Genomic DNA, 19,241 nt, shown 5'->3' with positions numbered 1-19,241 from the left:
ATTAAAAAATGACAGCAATGTGGGAATTTCCAATTTTCACCAACATTGTCGTCACTTATTTGGGAATTTTAACTCACTCAACCCTAACACCGACTATTTACACAGTTTACCCGGGTTACTTTTACCCCATTACCCATTTGTTACATTTTTCTGAAACAAATTATAGGCGTAGTATCAAAGCTTATGTTTTTAATGTTTACATGTTAATGATAGTTGGAATAAAAATAGCTATGCACATGCTCATTTTTAATACTTTTTGTCCAATTTTGAAAAGTAGCAAAAATCTCTAGGATTGAGTGAGTTAACTCGACGGGTCTGTGGGATAAAATTCATTTGTTTAGAATTTGTAATTTTTTACCATTTACACTTGGAAATGCGTAATGTACATTTACAGACGTTTTGAAATTTATTCCTTTTTCTCTATTTGTGACCCTTCGCCTCAAAACGGTATTAAGTCGGGATTGTTAAGATATTGAACATTTGATTTTTAGCCAGAAATATCAGACTTGTGTTGAGTTTGTATGTTTTATTGAGGAGAATGGATACCATACTTTAGGGTGCTAATGCCAACAATTTATATTTTTGACCAGTTTAACATTTAATTCGGCTTGTAAGCATCTGGTTCATTCCGACATATTACCATTTTGAGACGATGGGTCACATTTATAGTCTTTTATAGCCATGTGTTGTGGTTATTTATTATAAAGTGCTCTAAGCACAAATATTGGATATTGTGCTGTATAAGTGCTCATGTTTTTAATCTTATTTCTTTTCCCTTCTTTACTTGATATTTGCAGGAAATGTCCATCATGAAAGTTCAAACGATACGTCATCTGGTCCATATGACGATGGTGAGTACGTGCAGCAACTCAGTAAATTTTTGTCATTGATTTGTTACCAAAAAAATAGTAAACGAATCAGAGTCTGAACTGTAAGCATTATTCATAATTTATATTAGAATGTGAATTATATATAGCAGTTGTATCAGGAAAATGAAATTTAGAAAAGTGTTGTCAAGAAAAAGTTTCACCAGATATTTTTAGCAACTGAAAAAGAAAAAAATAAAGGAAAGGAGGATGCATATTTTTGTCCTGTAGTTTTATGGAATTGCTGTATCGTTATACTAACACTTAATAAAATTTTTTTTCAGGAAACTATCATATCACCGTGTCTATTTATTTTATTCTATCATTTTGTTCAAAACAGTTGTCTGCCATAACCATACAGAGGCCTCTATTGTTCTCCCTGAAAGTTTTAAGAAAGTTTGGGACGAGACCACCACTGTTCCTTTATTCCTCATTATTTTAGTTTTTCCCCTCATTAACTTCAAATCTCCAACTTTTTTCACCAAATTCAATGCTTTAGGTAAGTGTTTGATCATTTGTGCCATCACTGCTCCCTTTGTCCTACTTGTTTTTAAGTGCTTGTAAGTGCAGAAACATTTTACATCTTTTAGCTATTCCATAATTCTCCATTTTGATGCTGTTGACATGATCTAGACAGTGTCTTAAATTCCTATCATTTGATAGTAACAAACATGTAAGAAGCAATAAGTTGTGTACATGATCGAGTGAAAGCAGCTGTGGTCATCCCCTTTATGTTAATTTGAGACTGGCCCTAGCATTATGTCCTTGAGTATTTTTTTTTTTTTTTTGCATTTACTGAAAGCATATGCTCACCAGAGCATTTTAATCTTTATTTGAAGTAAATCGGGTAATTTTTCATGTAGTTATGGTCAGATGTATGGGAAACGTATCCTGCAACAACTTTTCTCAATTTTCGTACTTTTTCAACTTGACTAGCTGTAAAAAATATTTAGAAGTGACATTAAGCTTTGATATGTCCCGAAGATGTACAAAAAGGGTTGATTTAATCATTTATGACAAGAACTCAGTTTTAATAAAAATTGACCTTCTTACTAAACTTGGCAATATTTCAGTTCAAACCTTTTCACCATCCGTCTGCTTATATCATCCACTGTAACAAATAACATTTAAAAGGCAACAGTACTGTTTGAAATATAATTTAGATCCATATGGTCTGTTGTGGAGCAATTGTAAAATAGTTAAGGGCATTTGGCATGATGAATCAATGGAAATGGTCGAAGTAAGAATTCATGTTTATTTACAAATATATTTATGTTTGCTATTAAAATGAACCACACCTTGCTGTCCACAAATGATAGAAAAAAATTGGGATTAAAGAAATTTGCATTTCATTGGAATTTAGTTACAGGTCGTCACTAGTTTATTTAGAAAATTTTGAATGTATATGTAATACAGAGGCTCTTACCCTTCCGCTTTTCGCAGAATCAATCCAGGAAAATAAAAATAAAATCTCTTGTAAAAAAAATAAGTGAGCTATGGCTTATTTCATCATCATCCTCTATGGTCAATCAACACACATTTTGTGTATCTGATTAGTCCCTTCATAGTGTGTGCAGTTGATGCCAGATAATATTATATTTTATTATTATTATGTTTTCTCCAATATGTGAGGTCTGTGTAATATTATGGTTCAATCGATCATTTAGTAATACTTTTTATTTCTCCCATCCACAGGAACTCTGTCTGTCACCTACCTAATTGTATTTGTCTCTGTAAAGGCTGGAAAATGGGCTTTCATTTAAACTTTAAAGATTCATCTTCTCCTGACTTCACTGATAGTAAGTTGTTAATGTTTAAATTGTCTCAGCTTCAGTAATAAAACTTTAAAACCAGTATATTCAAGTCAACTATGATTAGAATATTTAGGTCGCTCTCCGTGTGTATATTTATTTACAAGGCTGAATTGATTATCTGAATTACTTTGGTCTCAATACTGTAATGGTTAATTCCCAATCTACCACAAAATTATTCTTGAAAAAATGAGCTTTTATGTAGAGCAATATCCACTAAACATGCTCAAAGCACTTTACAAGGGGTCCCTGACCAACAGCAATATGTAGAAAGAGGCATGACGCCTGTACGGCGATATTACAATTTTTCGTAGAGACAGTCCTGTTAACGGACAGGTATTCATTTTACTCCTGAGTCCGGGGAGAGAATGTGGGTAAAGAGCCTTTTCCAAGGACTAAAACTATGCTCCTTGCGAGACTCTAACCCAGGACCTTCCGATCCGAAAGCGAGTGTCATACCACTAGACCACATAGCCGCCCAAAATTCATTTTACTCCTGAGTACGGGGAGAGAATGTGGGTAAAGAGCCTTTTCCAAGGACTAAAACTATGCTCCTAGTGAGACTCGAACCCAGGACCTTCCGATCCGAAATCGAGTGTCATACCACTAGACCACATAGCCGCCCAAAAATTCTAAATTTTATACAATGATGATTAGGCCAATGGGCTTGGCTTGTGTAAATGTGTATGATTCAGTTATTATTATTTTATTTTGTTTATGTTTGCTAAAAATATGGAGTGCTTTTTCCATTTACAATATATCTTTTCATATAGTCTTGTCATTTCTCCTGCTGTTAATTATTGTTGATGTCTCTGGCATCTCATTAAACAATTTAATTTCCTCGTAGGTGCTCATGCCATTAAATGGGGAATATTATTTACATTTGATAATCAATGACCGTTGTAGAATCTTAAAAATGATTCCCATCTTCGAATATAGATGAGGAATTCTTCTTTAGTGTTTTATTCATCGCATTTTGTTGACAAAGGGGAAACCAGAAACACACGTACAATCTGATTTCGCTAATTAAATTGAAGCTTCCAATCCATTTGACTGTTGTCAGTTATTTTTTCGAGCTTCAGACAGCGACATTTGCATTATATGTCTTTAATATAGGGAGGGCTCACAATTGTGGAATTTATTGTGTAGTTAAAACTACTATTTAAAATTGAGCTTTTATATAGCACAATATACACTAAACGTGCTCAAAGCACTTTACAAAGGTCCCCTGGCCAACAGCAACATTTAACAAATAGGATGGGACATGACACCTGTTAGGCGATACTACAAACTTTTTTTTTTCTTTCGGACAGAGACAACGCTGTTACTGGCCAGGTACTCATTTAAAACCTGTGTATGGTGAGAGAATGTGAGTAAAATGCCTTTTCCACGCACTCAACTATGCGCCAAGCGAGGCTCGAACCCAGGACCTTCCGATCCGAAAGCGAGTGTCATACCATTAGACTACATAGCCGCACAATAATGATTTAATTGAAATAGAAATATATATATATATATAAATAATTATAATACTAAAAGGATATTTATTTTGATGAGCATCTTTTTGTTCCAGATTTCAAATTGTCGTTTCCTGCATTGACCGGTGTAGCAGCTTTGGCTTATTTCCTTCAAAATGCTGTCATGGCCATCATTCGTAATCAGAAGAATCCTGAAAATAATGTGAGTGCTTTTTAATCATATTTCTTCTTTCCTAGTTAAGATAGTTCTTTGCCTACAGTTGACCCCGTTCTTCACTCCTGTATCTCTATTGTTATTATAGTGTCATATGACCTCAGGCTCAGCCCTATCTGGTTAATATAAAATGTATGTTTTTCGTTGCTATTGCTTTAATATTTAAAAAGTATTTATATTTGATTTATTATTTTGAGTGAAAAAAACAAAACGCAATTTTTATAAAAATGATTAGATATTTTAAATGATTTGAAAATACCAACAAATTACAATTGTTATCCAAATAGGTTTTTCAATATTTTTTTCTTAAAACGAAGAGCATTATGACAGACCTGAAATTTGGGCAATAACATCTTGATGTAGTGCTTTTGCCCCAAATGCAACTTTTCCATTTAGCATAGAATTTTTAGAAAATTACGATATTCAAGGGGGAATAAGTTTAAACATTTTTATTTGGTTTGGTGAATTAAAATCTAGATTTTTAAATTTTTGGATCGAGTCTAGATTTATTTATTGATTTTCTATTATAAAAAGTAATTAACTTTTGCCATTATATATTGAGAATAATGATAATAATAATAATAATAATAATAATAATAATAATAATAATAATAATAATAATAATAATAATAATAATAATAATAATAATAATAATAATAGTAATAATAATAATAGTAATAATAATATTTTTACTTTGTGAAATTTGTCTTTTCCACAGACTCATGATTTGGTAATCGCCTATGCACTCGTATGTTTTACTTACACGTTTATGGGAGCCATGTTTTATGCCGCATTTCCATTGGATAAAAGTTGTGTTGGAGATGTAAGTCCATGCACAGCATCATATAATGAGAATTCCTTTATTATAACTCAATAAATGAAATTAATTGAAGGAAAGAGTTAGAATTGAATAAACAAATAATGTTACACAGTCAAGAACGATTGAATGAAGTGATCCAAAGTTTGTGTCGTCTTACATGTTAAGTGTGTCTGTGAGCTAGAAGCCCCTTTTAACCCTTTGCCCCTTAGATGATGTCTAAGAATCCTACCTTTTCCCCTTGCACCAAGGGGTGCAATTCCACATAAATTTTGTGTTACACGTTTAAAACATTATTTATGAGATATCTACCCATGCTATTTCAAGGAAATAAAACGAAAAAGGAAGGGAAAAGAATAAACTTTCATAAAATTTTCCATCATTTATATCAATTTTATCATCATCAAGGCGGTCACGAAGTAAGTCAGTCAGAAAGTTGAACACCATTTTGACTAAGAAAAATTTCAGTTTGTTTGAACTAGAGTAAATTTGCGATGGTGGAGAATTCTGAGACGGAATTCATATTCAACGAAAGGGAAATCATCCAGGAATTTCATGCAGAAAACTGTAATACTTTCTAGTTTATTTTACAGGCGTTACTGGAAATAAAATGAGAGGCATTAATAGCGGTGATTCAAAGGTGGGTTGACAACGGCCGATTCAAGGGCATGTTGATAACGGCCGATTCAAGGGTGGGTTGATAATTGGCGATTCAAGGGTGGGTTAATAATTGGCGATTCAAGGGTGGGTTGATAACGACTGATTCAAGGAAGGGTTGATAATTGGCGATTCAAGGGTGGGTTGATAATTGGTGATTCAAGGGCGGGTTGATAACGGACGATTCAAGGGCGGGTTGATAACGGCTGATTCAAGGGTGGGTTGATAACGGCCGATTTAAGGGTGGGTTGATAATTGTCGATTCAAGGGTGGGTTGATAATTGGCGATTCAATGGTGGGTTGATAATTGTCGATTCAAGGGTGGGTTGATAACGGCCGATTCAAGGGCGGGTTGATAATTGGCGATTCAAGGGTGGGTTGATAATTGCAGGGCTGAGAATCTTCCGCCTAAAGGCGGATTTCCGCCTAAATGGTAGTTTATCTCCGCCCATCCCATCACATTTCCTCCTTTTTCAAATTTGTGGTGTCAAACATTTTCCTCAAAACCACAAAATCACCATTATGTCATATGTCATATTTTGACACCTGTGCTCAGTCTCGTGAAATTTAGTGACGGTCCCGTTTTTATGACGTTGGGCCAGACAGTATGGCACTAGATGTCACAATAGACACAAAAGACCAGCAGTGTTCTTTGATTAGTTAGTTGATGGTTGAAGGGGAGGGACAAATGGGTCTGGATTTTTTTCCCCTGTTGTAGGTACCTATTGCTTTTTAAATCTCTCTCTCTCTCTCTTCTCTCTCTCTCTCTCTCTCTCTCTCTCTCTCTCTCTCTCTCTCTCCTCTCTTCTCTCTCTCTCTCTCTCTCTCTTTTTTTTTTTTCCCTTTGCCTTTCTTTCTATTTCTCTTTCTTCTTCTTCTTTTTTTTTTTTTTTTTTGGATATAGAATTCAAAAGGTCAATACATTAAGTTATTCTGGTAAAGAAGTCTCTTCTCCTCCTCCGCCCCCCCCCCCCCCCCCTCTCTCTCTCCTCTCTGTCTCTCTCTCTCTGTGTGTCTCTCTCTCTCTCTCTCTCTCTCTCTCTCTCTCTCTCTCTCTCTCTCTCTCTCTCTCTCTCTTTCTCTCTTCTTTCTCTCTCTCTTCCTTTCGCAACCACATTAAATCATCTGGTATATAGAGATGATATATTAGAACAAAGCAATGGTGGTTGGCTTAGTTTAATTTTTTTTCTTTTTACCTTTTGACTATGGCTTTAAATTTGAGAGATTCTTGGGTTGTATTTATAAGCTGACTAACTACCAGGTGTCTTTGTGTTTGATCGATAGACCGAGAAATGTTCCTCCTTTTTGACAATTGCTATTACTATTATCATCACTGAATAAAAAAACACTCACCAAAACCACTACATCAACATCTCTACCACCACTACTATTACAATCACCACCACATCATCATCCCTACCACACACTACTTTCAAATAGCACCACATCATCCCTACCACCACTACTACTACAACCACCATCATATCATCATCCCCACCACCACTACAACTTCAACCACCACTACATCATCATCCCTACCACCACTACTATTACCACCACCATCACACCATCATCCCTACCACCACCACTACTACAACCACCACCACACCATCATCCCTACCACCTCTACTACTACAACCACCATCACATCATCATCCCTACTACAACCACCAGATGTTGTAATTACACTTTCAACTTTTGAAATTCCACCGAGTCGTGTTAGAAATTGCTGCGAGACAAATTTTGGATCGCATCTCAGTAAATTTTCGTGAAATTCAAATTTATAGGTTATGGTCGCATGGATGGGTCATGATCTTCACGATGAAAAATTTCCTCCTTTTTTGTGACCAGTCATTCTCACCCCTGAATTGGCGATTCAAGGGTGGGTTGATAATTGGTGATTCAAGGGTGGGTTGATAATTGGTGATTCAAGGGTGGGTTGATAACGGCTGATTCAAGGATGGGTTGATTATTGGCGATTCAAGGGCGGGTTGATAACGGCTGATTCAAGGGTGGGTTGATTATTGGCGATTCAAGGGTGGGTTGATTATTGGCGATTCAAGGGCGGGTTGATAACGGCTGATTCAAGGGCGGGTTGATAATTGGCGATTCAAGGGTGGGTTGATAATAGCTGATTCAAGGGTGGGTTGATAATAGCTGATTCAAGGGTGGGTTGATAATTGGCGATTCGAAGGTGGGTTGATAATTGGCGATTCGAAGGTGGGTTGATGAGTGATTCAAGGGTGGGTTGATAACGGGTGATTCAAGAGTGATGGTCAATTCAAGGGGCAATGGTTTAAACTTCTTTCAGCACATTTAATGGTTATGATATTGCGCTTTATAATTGCTCAAGTTTTTAATAAGATGGCACAAATGACATAATTGACACAGGCCGTGGACTCTGAACAACGAATAGTTAAGGAACTGTGAATACAACATGTGTAAATGTTTTGCTGTTACTATTTATCGATTATTCATGTTCTCTTCTATTGTCTCTGACAAAGATCCAAGGTCAAACAGTATGTGTGCTATTTAAATTTCCAAGTAAAAGATTTTAACTCTCCGTTTTGCACTCTTTTCAATTAACGTCCCCTTTTAATTTTTTTTTTTTTTTTTTTTAAATTTGAAATTTTATAAAGCATTACAAATAAAAGGTTAACTTTTTAAGATGCTGATAACGTGCCCTTAAAATTTTGTATTCCAGAACCTGCTTGACAATATGACATCACAAGACGTCATGTCATTTGTAGCAAGAGTCGGCCTCTTCTTTCAGATGACATGTGTGTTGCCGCTTATCATATACGTGATGCGCACTCAGCTCCTGCAATTTCTTTTCAGTGCTGTCTGGCCAAGGTAAGTGACTTAAACCCTCTAGAGGTGATAGGTCTGATTTCACTCCAAACTCCCTCCCTTCCCCTCCCCAACTTTTATATGGATATGACTGTCGTTTCTATTGCTTTCTGCCAGAGATATTAGTAACTGCGATGTGACTCCATCATCTCCAGAAGATGCTAGAATCTCTTGAAGAACACTGGGTAATGTAAATGTTGCTGCTCGAAGCTCGAAGAAATAAATAACAATTTGAAATTGAATGTAAGCTTCAATTTAATTACGCAAACAGATAGAATGGACGTTTCAGGTTTCCCCTTTATCAACAAACAGGATGAATGAAACACTACAGATGAATGAGATGATGTGGTAGTGGTGTTGTCGTCCATTCTATCTGTTTTCGAATTAAATTCAATCTTACATTCAATTTCACATTGTTATTTATATAATCTCTCGCTGAAAGCAATGGAAACAATAGTCATATCATGACAAAAGTCATGCAGTGAGTCCTCTTCAATTGGTCTTGACAGCTGCAGAGTTAAGTTATATGATAGCTTAATTGCTTAACTCTTTCAGCGTCATTGACCGCACAGTGCGGCCAGAGCAGAATCTGTTCTACTGGCCAATAGCCGCACAGTATGGCCGGTCTTGAAAGGCAAAAATAATAATGTAATCCAATCCTACTTTCTACAAAAGTACTATAAATTGAATCAATGGTATCATTTCTTTCATCAGAACATTCAACTGGCCCTAGGCGGGTGTTTTAATTGAGATTTTGCGCCGAATTCGGATGTCACTTTGTCTTAGCTTGTCATTCTTCTGCTGCCTCAATCATGTGTCAGCCATTTTGTGATGGAAATGCAAATATAGCCTCAGCGCTGAAAAAGTTATTCTGAGGAGAAATGAATTTGCAACTCTATTGAGGTGCTTATGTTACTCATATTTATTGATCGGACAAACTTATAACCAAAGATTCAATAACTTATAAACATGGTTTGTACAATTTAAAAAAAATTTAAAGCCCTTTCGCAATGGCACCATTAGATCCCATTGCCTAGGCATTCCATTCAAAGATGTGTATGAAACTGCCAGACAAAGCAGAAAGAAAAGTAAAAAAAAAAAAATGATAAAAAGAGCTTTTATATAGCGCAATATATACTAAATGTGCTCAAAGCGCTTTACAAAGGGTCCCTGGCCAACAGCAACACTTAACATGTAGGACGGGACATGACGCCTGTTAGGTGATATTACATTTTTTTTTCTGACAGAGACAACGCTGTTGATGACCAGGTACTTATTTTACACCTGAGTACGGTGAGAGAATGTAAGTAAAGAGCCTTTTACAAGGACTCAACCATGCACTGAGCGAGGCTTGAACCCAGGACCTTCCGATCTGAAAGCGAGTGTCATTCCACTAGACCACATAGCCGCACAAGAAGACCCCACCCCCAAAAAAAAACAAAACAAAAAAAAAAACAAAACAAAACAAGAAACATCAGCCTGTCCCAATCGAGGCATGCTGAGGTTTTGGGACATTTTTTATCTTGCATTTTTCTTTCTGCTGTGTCTGGCACTGCTTCATACACATCTTTTCAGATCTTTATCTTAAAACCAGAGCCTTCTCCCTAACTTGTACAATTTAAACCACCGATGGGTAGAGGGAAATTGGGCTCATTGTCACTGAGACCTTAGTTCTAACAAGAGTATTACGTAGAAGTTTTTTTAAAAAATCTTTGTATTTGAACATGATTTTCATTAATATCCCATAGAATGAGAAAATAAAACAGACTAAGAATACTAGATATTATGGGATAACACACTTTTTTTTTTTTTACATTTTTAATCAGCCTTACACAAAAGTTTCTTATTAGATTAGAGTATGACCTAGTTGCGATATATTATTATTATTATTATTATTATCATTATTATTATTATTATTATTATTATTATTATTATTATTATTATTATTATTATATATTATTATTATTATTATATTATTATTATTATTATTATCATTATCATTCTTCTTCTTCTTCTTCTTCTTCTTCTTCTTCTTCTTCTTCTTCTTCTTCTTCTTCTTCTTCTTCTTCTTCTTCTTCTTCTTCTTCTTCTTCTTCTTCTTCTTCTTATTATTATTATTATTATTATATAACAAAGCTGTCATTTCAATAATTTTTACGAAAGATAAAATATGACATATCTGTTTTTTTTAAATTGTCTCCCCAGCCTCAAGCATGTGATTTTACACAACATTATTGTGGTAGCAATCTGTGTTCTGTTTGCCATATTCATGCCAAAGATTGGACACATTATAAGGTAGATGTGATTCAATTTCTAACTTGTTTTATTGCTATGTTTATAAATATTATATTTCCTTTGGTTTCAAATACTGTTGAATTATGATTTGTTATACCCAATAGCTCAGTTGGTAGAGCATTCGCTTCACAGGCAAAGGGACCAAGATCGATCCCGGGTGCAGTTGAGATTTTTTTTTCTGACCCCCCTGTCCACCCAGCAGTGAATGGGTAGCTGAGTCTTGTTAGATTTGGCAGAAAGTACTTTGTGATAGACTAGCATCCTATCCAAAGGATAGCTAGCAATTGCTATTGTCACTTTCACGCTATAGAAACCGGGATAAACCCCGGCTTCATGGGCCGAATGGCTCTGACGGACTATTTATATCAATTTAAAAAAATATAAAATCTTGTAGTATAGTCTCCACTTCAACACATTTTAAGTACTTACATTTGTAGAATATCGTTTCATGTCTATCATTAATACTTATGGTATACTCAAATAATAATAATAATATTGCTGAAAACTTATATAGCCGAGACACCAGACTCTAAGCGCTTAAATTACAAATTACTTTGGCTGAAACATAATCATTCACACACACAAGCACACACACATACACACACACAAACAACACACAACACAAACCAAACCTATCTTGCTTCTCATACCCTCTACTAAAATCGAAACAGATATGTTTTAAGCGAACGTTTAAAAATAGACAAAGATTGAAATAAGCATCTGCTGTTTCACATGAAATAGCAAACCTTTCCCACTCTGAGTAGGCGTATCGTTGAATCCTTGGAAAAGGCATTTTTACTCACATTCTGTGATCGTACTCAGAAATCAAATGAGTATCTGGCGTTTGAAGCATTGTCTGTCCGAAAAAAAATTGTAATATTGCTAAACAGGTGTCATGTCTTGTCCTACTTATTAAGTGTTGAGGTTGTAAAGCGCTTTGAGCATGTTTAGTGGATATCTCTTATGCCCTCACACCACAGCATCATCGCTCCGGGCATTCCACGAAGGAATATAGATAATTCATCAAACAAGATTTCTGATGTCAACAGGAATCACCCATGTTGTCCACGTGAGCAAATTGGAAGTTAATAATCTTGCCCAAGGACAAAAAAAATGAAAGTGCCTGAAGCGGGGCTCGAATCTGGGCCCTTCCGGGTCACAGTGCAATGCCTTAACCACTTGGCCACTTTGCCCCTTAGTGGATATTGCATCATATGAAAGCCCAAGATTATTTTTATGATGGTGGCTTGACCTCTTGGTTCATCTTTATTCTTTATTGTATGAAATATGACGGATACTGGGTAAAGGAAGTGTTGCTGCTCGAAGCTCAAATAAATAAAATAACAATGTGAAATTGAATTTAAGCTTCAATTTAATAAACGAAAACGGATAATATGGACGTTTTGGGTTTCCCCTTTATCAACAAAACAGGATGTATGAAACACTACAGACGAATGAGATAATAATATGTGATAATCATATATTATCACATTCGTTTGAAGTGTTTCATTCATCCTGTTTTGTTGATTGAGGGGAAACCTGAAACATCTACGTTATTCGTTTTATTTTATTAAATTGAAGCTTACATTCAATTTCACAATTTCAATTTTGTTATTGTATGAATTTAACATTGTTATTGTATGAAATACGAATCAAATCAAAGGTTTACCATTGTATTGTTTTCTTCGTTTGCAGTTTTGTGGGAGCCTTCTGCGGGGTTTCCTATGCCATCGCCTTGCCATGCCTGGTTTATCTGGTCTCCTCTTACCAACAAGGAACGCTCACCAGACTTAAAATGTTCTTTCATTGCGTACTCATCGCCATTGGGGTTGTCAACTTCGTCGCACAGTTTATAATTATCAAAGATATTTCTTAGGAGAGCCTTCCTTGAGATTTAATTTAAAAAAATAAAAAAATAAAAAGTAGTCCTTTTGAGTCGTAAGGCCCATGGAGCTGGAGTTTATCCCAGTTTATCCCAGTTTCTATAGCGTGAAATGGATAATAGCAATTGCTTGCTATCCTTTGGATAGGATGCTAGTCTATTGCAAAGTACTTTCTGCCTGATCTAACCAACCCAGCTACCCATTTACTGCTGGGTGGATGTTCTATGATAAGGGCCGAGTCAAAATGTTTTTTTTCTCGTGACAATTTCCACAAAAATACTCCATTACTAAGGAAAGAATTTGTTTTCATCAGTTGAACAATAAAAGGCTTGCCAACCAGTATGATTTCTCATATTTTAATACGCTTTAAGGTCTCAAATATGATAATATGGGGATGTTGATGACTAAAATATGCCAAATACAAAATGTCAAGAGTTTGTAACAAAAAGGGGAAAAAAGAATAAAAGTAGAATAACCGAAGGTCATTAAATATCGTCTCCATCTAGATGAGAATCTGAATAGCCATGACAGACGATTGTCTTAGGAATTGCAAGATTTTCCCACCCTCTTCCAGCTTGATAAGTCTCCATAAATTCAGCGAATGTTAGATTTGAAATTTTGGATGGTTGTACTTGTTGAAAATATTATTTTTGGGGGCAAATTTTGAGAAAATTAGCGTAAACATATAGAAAATATGGTTGAGGTTGGTTGGTAGGTCTGCAATATACTATAATCCCAAAACTTGTGGGGGTGGGGGGGGAGGGGGGGGGGAACTTCCAATAGAATAGCAGAAATATTTTCTCATAGATTCAAAACACCATGGAAGGAGTATCAACTTTGTTCACACTTTTTTTGCCACTTTAAAAAAGCTATAATTCTGGGTGGGGTCCGTTGACCTCCCATAGTGGGCAGGAGGTCACGCTGTGTCTTCTATCTCCTAATGTCTGTTTTCTGAGTTGCTTTCTGTCTTTGTTTTGGAATGGGATTACTTAGTTTTGTCCCAGCCCTGGCTGGAGTCCTTGACTGGGAGGGAAGCAGTCAAATATAAAGTTATAGTTTAGGGAAATAATATTTTTATCCCCGTTGTAAATCATCTTTAGTTGTTTTATGTTTTCTGTAAACATTTGAGTGTGTCCCTCTTAGTGGGAAACCCCTGCTGGTGTCTGGATGAGACTTAAATACATTGATGGTATGCTCTTGGAATCCACATCTGTTCTCTAATCAAACCAATTCCCCTTTGTCTTACTTTTTCTGTGGTGCTTTGAGATGACCTAAATGTCTCACAGATCTCCACTAAGAGGAATACACTCAAATGTTTACAAATCATATATAATATGTAAACAAAACATAATACAGTGCATAACAGAGATAAGATTTACAAGGAAAAAAATACCATCTACCAAAACTAACCATACATTTGACTGTTCGCCGGTGCTAGAATATTTTGACTTTTCCATTTTTCTTCCTTTTTACTGGTGCTGAAATGACCTAAATGTGTTGCAAGTGCCATAAAACTCTTAATAACAAAAACAACAAAGCTTTAATTACTAAAATTTGATATTGACAGTCACTTTTAGTTTTCTTTTTCATTATTTAATCCAGAGGAGCTGATGAAAGCAAATATTTCCCTTAGTCGGTCCAGAAATAGTTATTGGAGTATTTTTGTGACAAATGGCGTGAAAACTGCATTTTGGCACAACCTCATCATTACTCTGAAGCTATTCTTGAAATTGCCGATACTACACATGTCTTTGAATAATGGAATAATTATAATTATTGGTTTATGGTAATGTAAATAAATGTTGCTGCTCGAAGCGCGAAGAAATAAATAACAATGTGAAATTGAATGTGAGCTTCAATTTAATATACGAAAACAGATAAAATGGATGTTTCGGATTTCATCTGTATCAACCAAACAGGATGAATGAAACCCTACAGACAATTTAGATAATGTGGTAAGGGCGTTGTTAAGATTAATAAACAAAAACATTGATGGGCAATTGAAGCTTACATTCAATTTCACATTGTTGTTTGTTTTATGGTATGCAAATAACAAACTCTGCCTAGAATGGTTTGCTCCTTCTCTCACTTTTCTGACTCTTAATTTTTTTGTATATTTACAGTAGATCAATTTTTTAAAATTTTACTTCCCTTAAACTAGCATTCACACAGTTTTGGCAGCATTGACAGTGACATTAATTTGTGTATACTTAAACAATTTGTAACAGTTCTTTGGGTTTTTGTTTTTTTGTTGTACTCTATGAAAGAATGCCTTGTTGTTGTTGTTTTTTTGTTTGTTTTTTTTGTTCCCCTTTACTTTTGTTTTTCTATCAAACATTGATTGCCATACTCTACATTTAATTTCACATTCAATCCAGGTTGCCAATTCTCCTTATATTTACAGAATTCAGTATATTATTATAAACCTTCAGTATATTTTCCAATCCCCTGCTAAACTAAAAAAAAAAAAATGCACATCATGTCTATTTACTGGAGTTTTAGCACTCATGAAGGGGTCTGGGTCGGTCTATGTGTTTGCATAAACATTTCAGTAAATTTTTGCCTCCTGAGCTGGCAACCCTGTTCAATGTATTAATTAATTATCATAAAGGAAACCGTTATTTTAGATGAATATATTTAAAAAAAATATATACTTTGGGTTTCTTTCAAAGAAATAATTATGCAGGATATGTTATTTTGATTAACAAATGTTATTTGGTAATATTGACTGTTGTAATGATAAAGCAATTTTTCAAATAATTCTTTGCCTTGGACCTGGTTGTTTTCACCCCTATGCATGGGCTTGGCTTAGTCAAAATTGGATGTAGCCGAAATGAATATATGCATTTAAATTGCCTTTGTTTAAAAATACCCCCCCCCCCCTTCTCTCTCTCTCTCTCTCCTCTCTCTCTCTCTCTCCTCTCCTCTCTCTCTTCTCTCTCTCTCTCTCTCTCTCTCTCTCTCTCTCTCTTCTAATTGTTTTATATAATTTACTTCTTTATTTTGATAATTTGTTTTTTCCAAGAGGGTGAGTTGTTTGACCATCGGGACACTAAGATATACCTAATCCATTTCGATTCACATTTATACTTTAAAAAGTTATATTGATTTCTAAGCTCTGTTATGCAATTTACATTTTTCTGCATTAACATCAGAGATATTATATTAGATCAAAGATGCTAACTATCACGAATGAATATTGCGAAATTTGACATAAAAATTGTACCAATACATAAAATGCAGACAACTTCGAATTTTACTTTTTTTTTTTTTTTTTTTTTCGTTAAGCTGTCTTTTTTTTTCTTTTCTTGTAATTAAGAGGACACTATTTATGTATTTTTAAAAAATATGTTTTGGAATAAACACATTTTCCCCTCCAAAATTACTCATATCCAGTTCTTGATGTTGGCATCTCTGATATTAGATATTAGAATCTGGGAATACTTATCTGTCTCATTATATAGGTTAGTTAGATTTTTAAAAAAATGTTCATGGTTCATTTTATTGGTATAACACCGCATTATTTTATTTCACTGCACATGATGTAAGTAACGTATTTCAAATATGATATTATATATATATTAATTTACATTTTATATATGAAGAGTGGTTTTCCAAAACTCCCTTACTCCGTTTTTCCCATTTTGAGATATTGATGATTATTTCCCCTAAAACTTCTCATTTGGTATATTATGTTATCAGATTTAAACTCCAAAATCACACAAATCTAAGGAAATTCTTGTGCAATTTGATGCTTAAGATATAATTTAAATTTAAATTTATCTCATGGATGGAAAATCTCAAAAAGTAGAAAAATCGACTTAAGGAGTTTTGGAAAACCAGCCTCCCCCCCCCCCCCCCCACACACACATATATATAATATGTATATATCATAAACCAGTCTTTCCATGCAAATCATGCAATCTTCCAAGTTGTTTAATTTAAATGGCCAATTAATGAGAAAAGAGCAATGAATATTTAATATTTCTGAAGTAAAAGACACTCATAAACATTTCATTCTCCCATGATTAATCCTCTCAGAAATGCCTGATTACTTGAATACCTTTATAACTGTTGCCTGTTATGAAAAGTTGTAGTTAGTACATAGCTGCTAGAAGCTGTCGATTAACAGCTTCAAAATCTGGGTGCCATATTGGGCAGGGAGGTACTTACTCGGTCTTCTATCCTCCTATAATATTTGTTTTCCAGCTTGCTTTTTGTCTTTGTCGGAATGTTTTGTCCAGGCCCTGGCCGGATACCCTGGCTGAGAGGGGAACAGTCAAATGTATGGTTAGTTTTGGTAGATGGTATTTTTTTCCTTGTAAATCTTATCTCTGTTATGCACTGTATTATGTTTTGTATGATTTGTAAACATTTGAGTGTATTCCTCTTAGTGGAGATCTGTGCTTGTGTCTGGGTGAGACATTTAGGTGATCTCAAATTAAGTACTTTGATAGTGTGCTCTTGGAATCTACATGTTTCCTATTTGAACCAATTCCCCTTTGTCTTTCCTTTTCTTGGATGCTATGATTGTAATTCTAGAACTTTTTACTCTCCCATTTTCTTCCCTTTTCCTTGCGCTGATATGACCTTAATGTGTTGCAAGCACCATAAAACCCTTAAGAACGAAAAAAACAAACAAAAACAGATGGGGTCCACCAATAATTCCCGAATTTGGAGTATAAATTATAATGGCCGCTATTTACTTTGATTAGATCTTGACTTGTTCTACCTCCTCGATGTAATCTCATCAAGGTATTTCTCTGTAAATTACTCTTGTGATTCACAGTATGTAATTATGGTCTACGTATAAAATTGGTTTTCTATGATATTTTTTTCATTGTAAATCATCTCTCTGTTATGTATTGTTATATTGTTATTTTGAATGTATAATGTAAGCATTTGATGAAATTATACAAACTTTGCTTTTTCATATTAACTGCAGAATATTTAGCTGAGGCAACATTATATTCTGTAGCTGTCTGAACTGTATAGTCACCTGAAACAACTACAAAAGATGTCTAACTTCTACGTCATGACACAAGGCCAAAGGGCTAGAGCTCAGGTGGTCGTTGGTACGTATAAGTAAGTAAGCAAGTTTTCTGAACTGAGATAAAACTAGTTTTGCTGGGTGGAGTTCTTAACATCACATCGTAGGCAAGGAGGTCACTTGCTGTGTCTTCTATACCCCTATATTTTGTGTTTTCCAACGTGCTTTCTGTCTTTGTCTTAGAATGAGATTACTTGGGTTTTTTTTTTCTTTCCCTGGGCAGGGTCCTTGGCTGGTAGGGAAACAGTCAAATGTATAGTTATAGTTTTTTGAGATAATATTTTTCTTCGTTGTAAACCATTTCTCCGTTATGTCTTATATTTATTGTTTTGAATGTATAATGTAAGCATTTAAGTGTATTCCTCTTAGTAAGATCCAGTGCATCTGTCTTGTTGAAACTATGTACATTGATGGTACTGGCGCTGATATAATCTAAATGTGTTGCAAGCGCCGTTAAACCCTTAAAAACAAACAACAAAGTTCATTGATGGTATGCTCTTGGAATTTACACCTGTTCCCTATTTGATCAATTCCCCTTTGCTATTCTTTTCCTTGGGGGCTTTAATTGAAAAACCCCTAATCTTTTTACTATCCCATTTTCTTCCTTTTTACTGGCGTTGATATGACCTAAATGTGTTGCAAACTCCATAAAACCCTTAAAAACAAACAAAACAGACTAGTGTTGGATTTATTTTTACCATTGAAATTTTTTTTTTATTATTTCGTCTTTTCCAAAAGTGAATCAAAGTAACTTCAACCATCTCCTTTGTAGTTCATTGTTGGAGAAAACTGAGTATTTTTGTACGCAAAGGTATCATTGGAATATGGCCTTGCATTTTAAAATATGAGAGGTGATTTTTTTATTCTCCTTGTAAACCATCCTTTTATTTGAAATTATGTTTTCTATATCTGAGCTTTAAATGTTTTCGAAAATTTTGTTTCTTTGAGTTTTTCTTCTTTTTTTTAAATTTTAGAAATAATGATTGAAAAATTGGATTACACTTGATTGTAATTAACTAAAGCAAATAATGTAAGGGGTCTTTGGTCTTTGTGAGAACCAAATACACTCATTATTTCCCCTTTTTGTTGGTTTAATCGCAGCATATTTGTGCCAAAACAAATTATTCACCTTCTCATTCTGGGTGGGGTTCCTGACCTCCAATAGTGGGCAAGGGGGTACATACTGTGTCTTCTATTTCCTTATATCTATTTTCCAACAAGCTTTCTGTCTTTGTCTTGGAATGAGATTACTTGGTTTTGTCCTGGTCTTGACTGGAATCCTAGCTGGGAGGGAAACAGTCAAATGCATAGTTATTGTTT

At 34.8% G+C, this 19,241-nt stretch overlaps 1 protein-coding gene across 1 annotated transcript in view; it reads left to right on the top strand.

Moving 5' to 3' along the window:
* LOC144962474 (neutral amino acid transporter 9-like) overlaps positions 1–12,987 on the top strand; it is a 47,199-nt gene extending 34,212 nt beyond the window's left edge. Inside the window, 7 exon segments of the mRNA XM_078895464.1 lie at positions 798–851; positions 1,207–1,365; positions 4,251–4,357; positions 5,088–5,192; positions 8,548–8,696; positions 10,899–10,988; positions 12,684–12,987. Coding sequence (XP_078751590.1) covers positions 798–851; positions 1,207–1,365; positions 4,251–4,357; positions 5,088–5,192; positions 8,548–8,696; positions 10,899–10,988; positions 12,684–12,864 — 845 coding nt within the window. The 3' untranslated portion in view covers positions 12,865–12,987.
* The last annotated feature ends 6,254 nt before the right edge of the window (positions 12,988–19,241 follow it).

Source organism: Berghia stephanieae, chromosome 1 (genome assembly GCF_034508935.2).
Source record: "Berghia stephanieae isolate SIO BIC M18660-M18661 chromosome 1, UCSD_Bste_1.3, whole genome shotgun sequence".
In the NCBI taxonomy this organism is placed as follows: domain Eukaryota; kingdom Metazoa; phylum Mollusca; class Gastropoda; order Nudibranchia; family Aeolidiidae; genus Berghia; species Berghia stephanieae.
The sequence above is the reverse complement of the archived record's forward strand: the minus strand, read 5'-3'. Positions and strand labels throughout refer to the sequence as shown.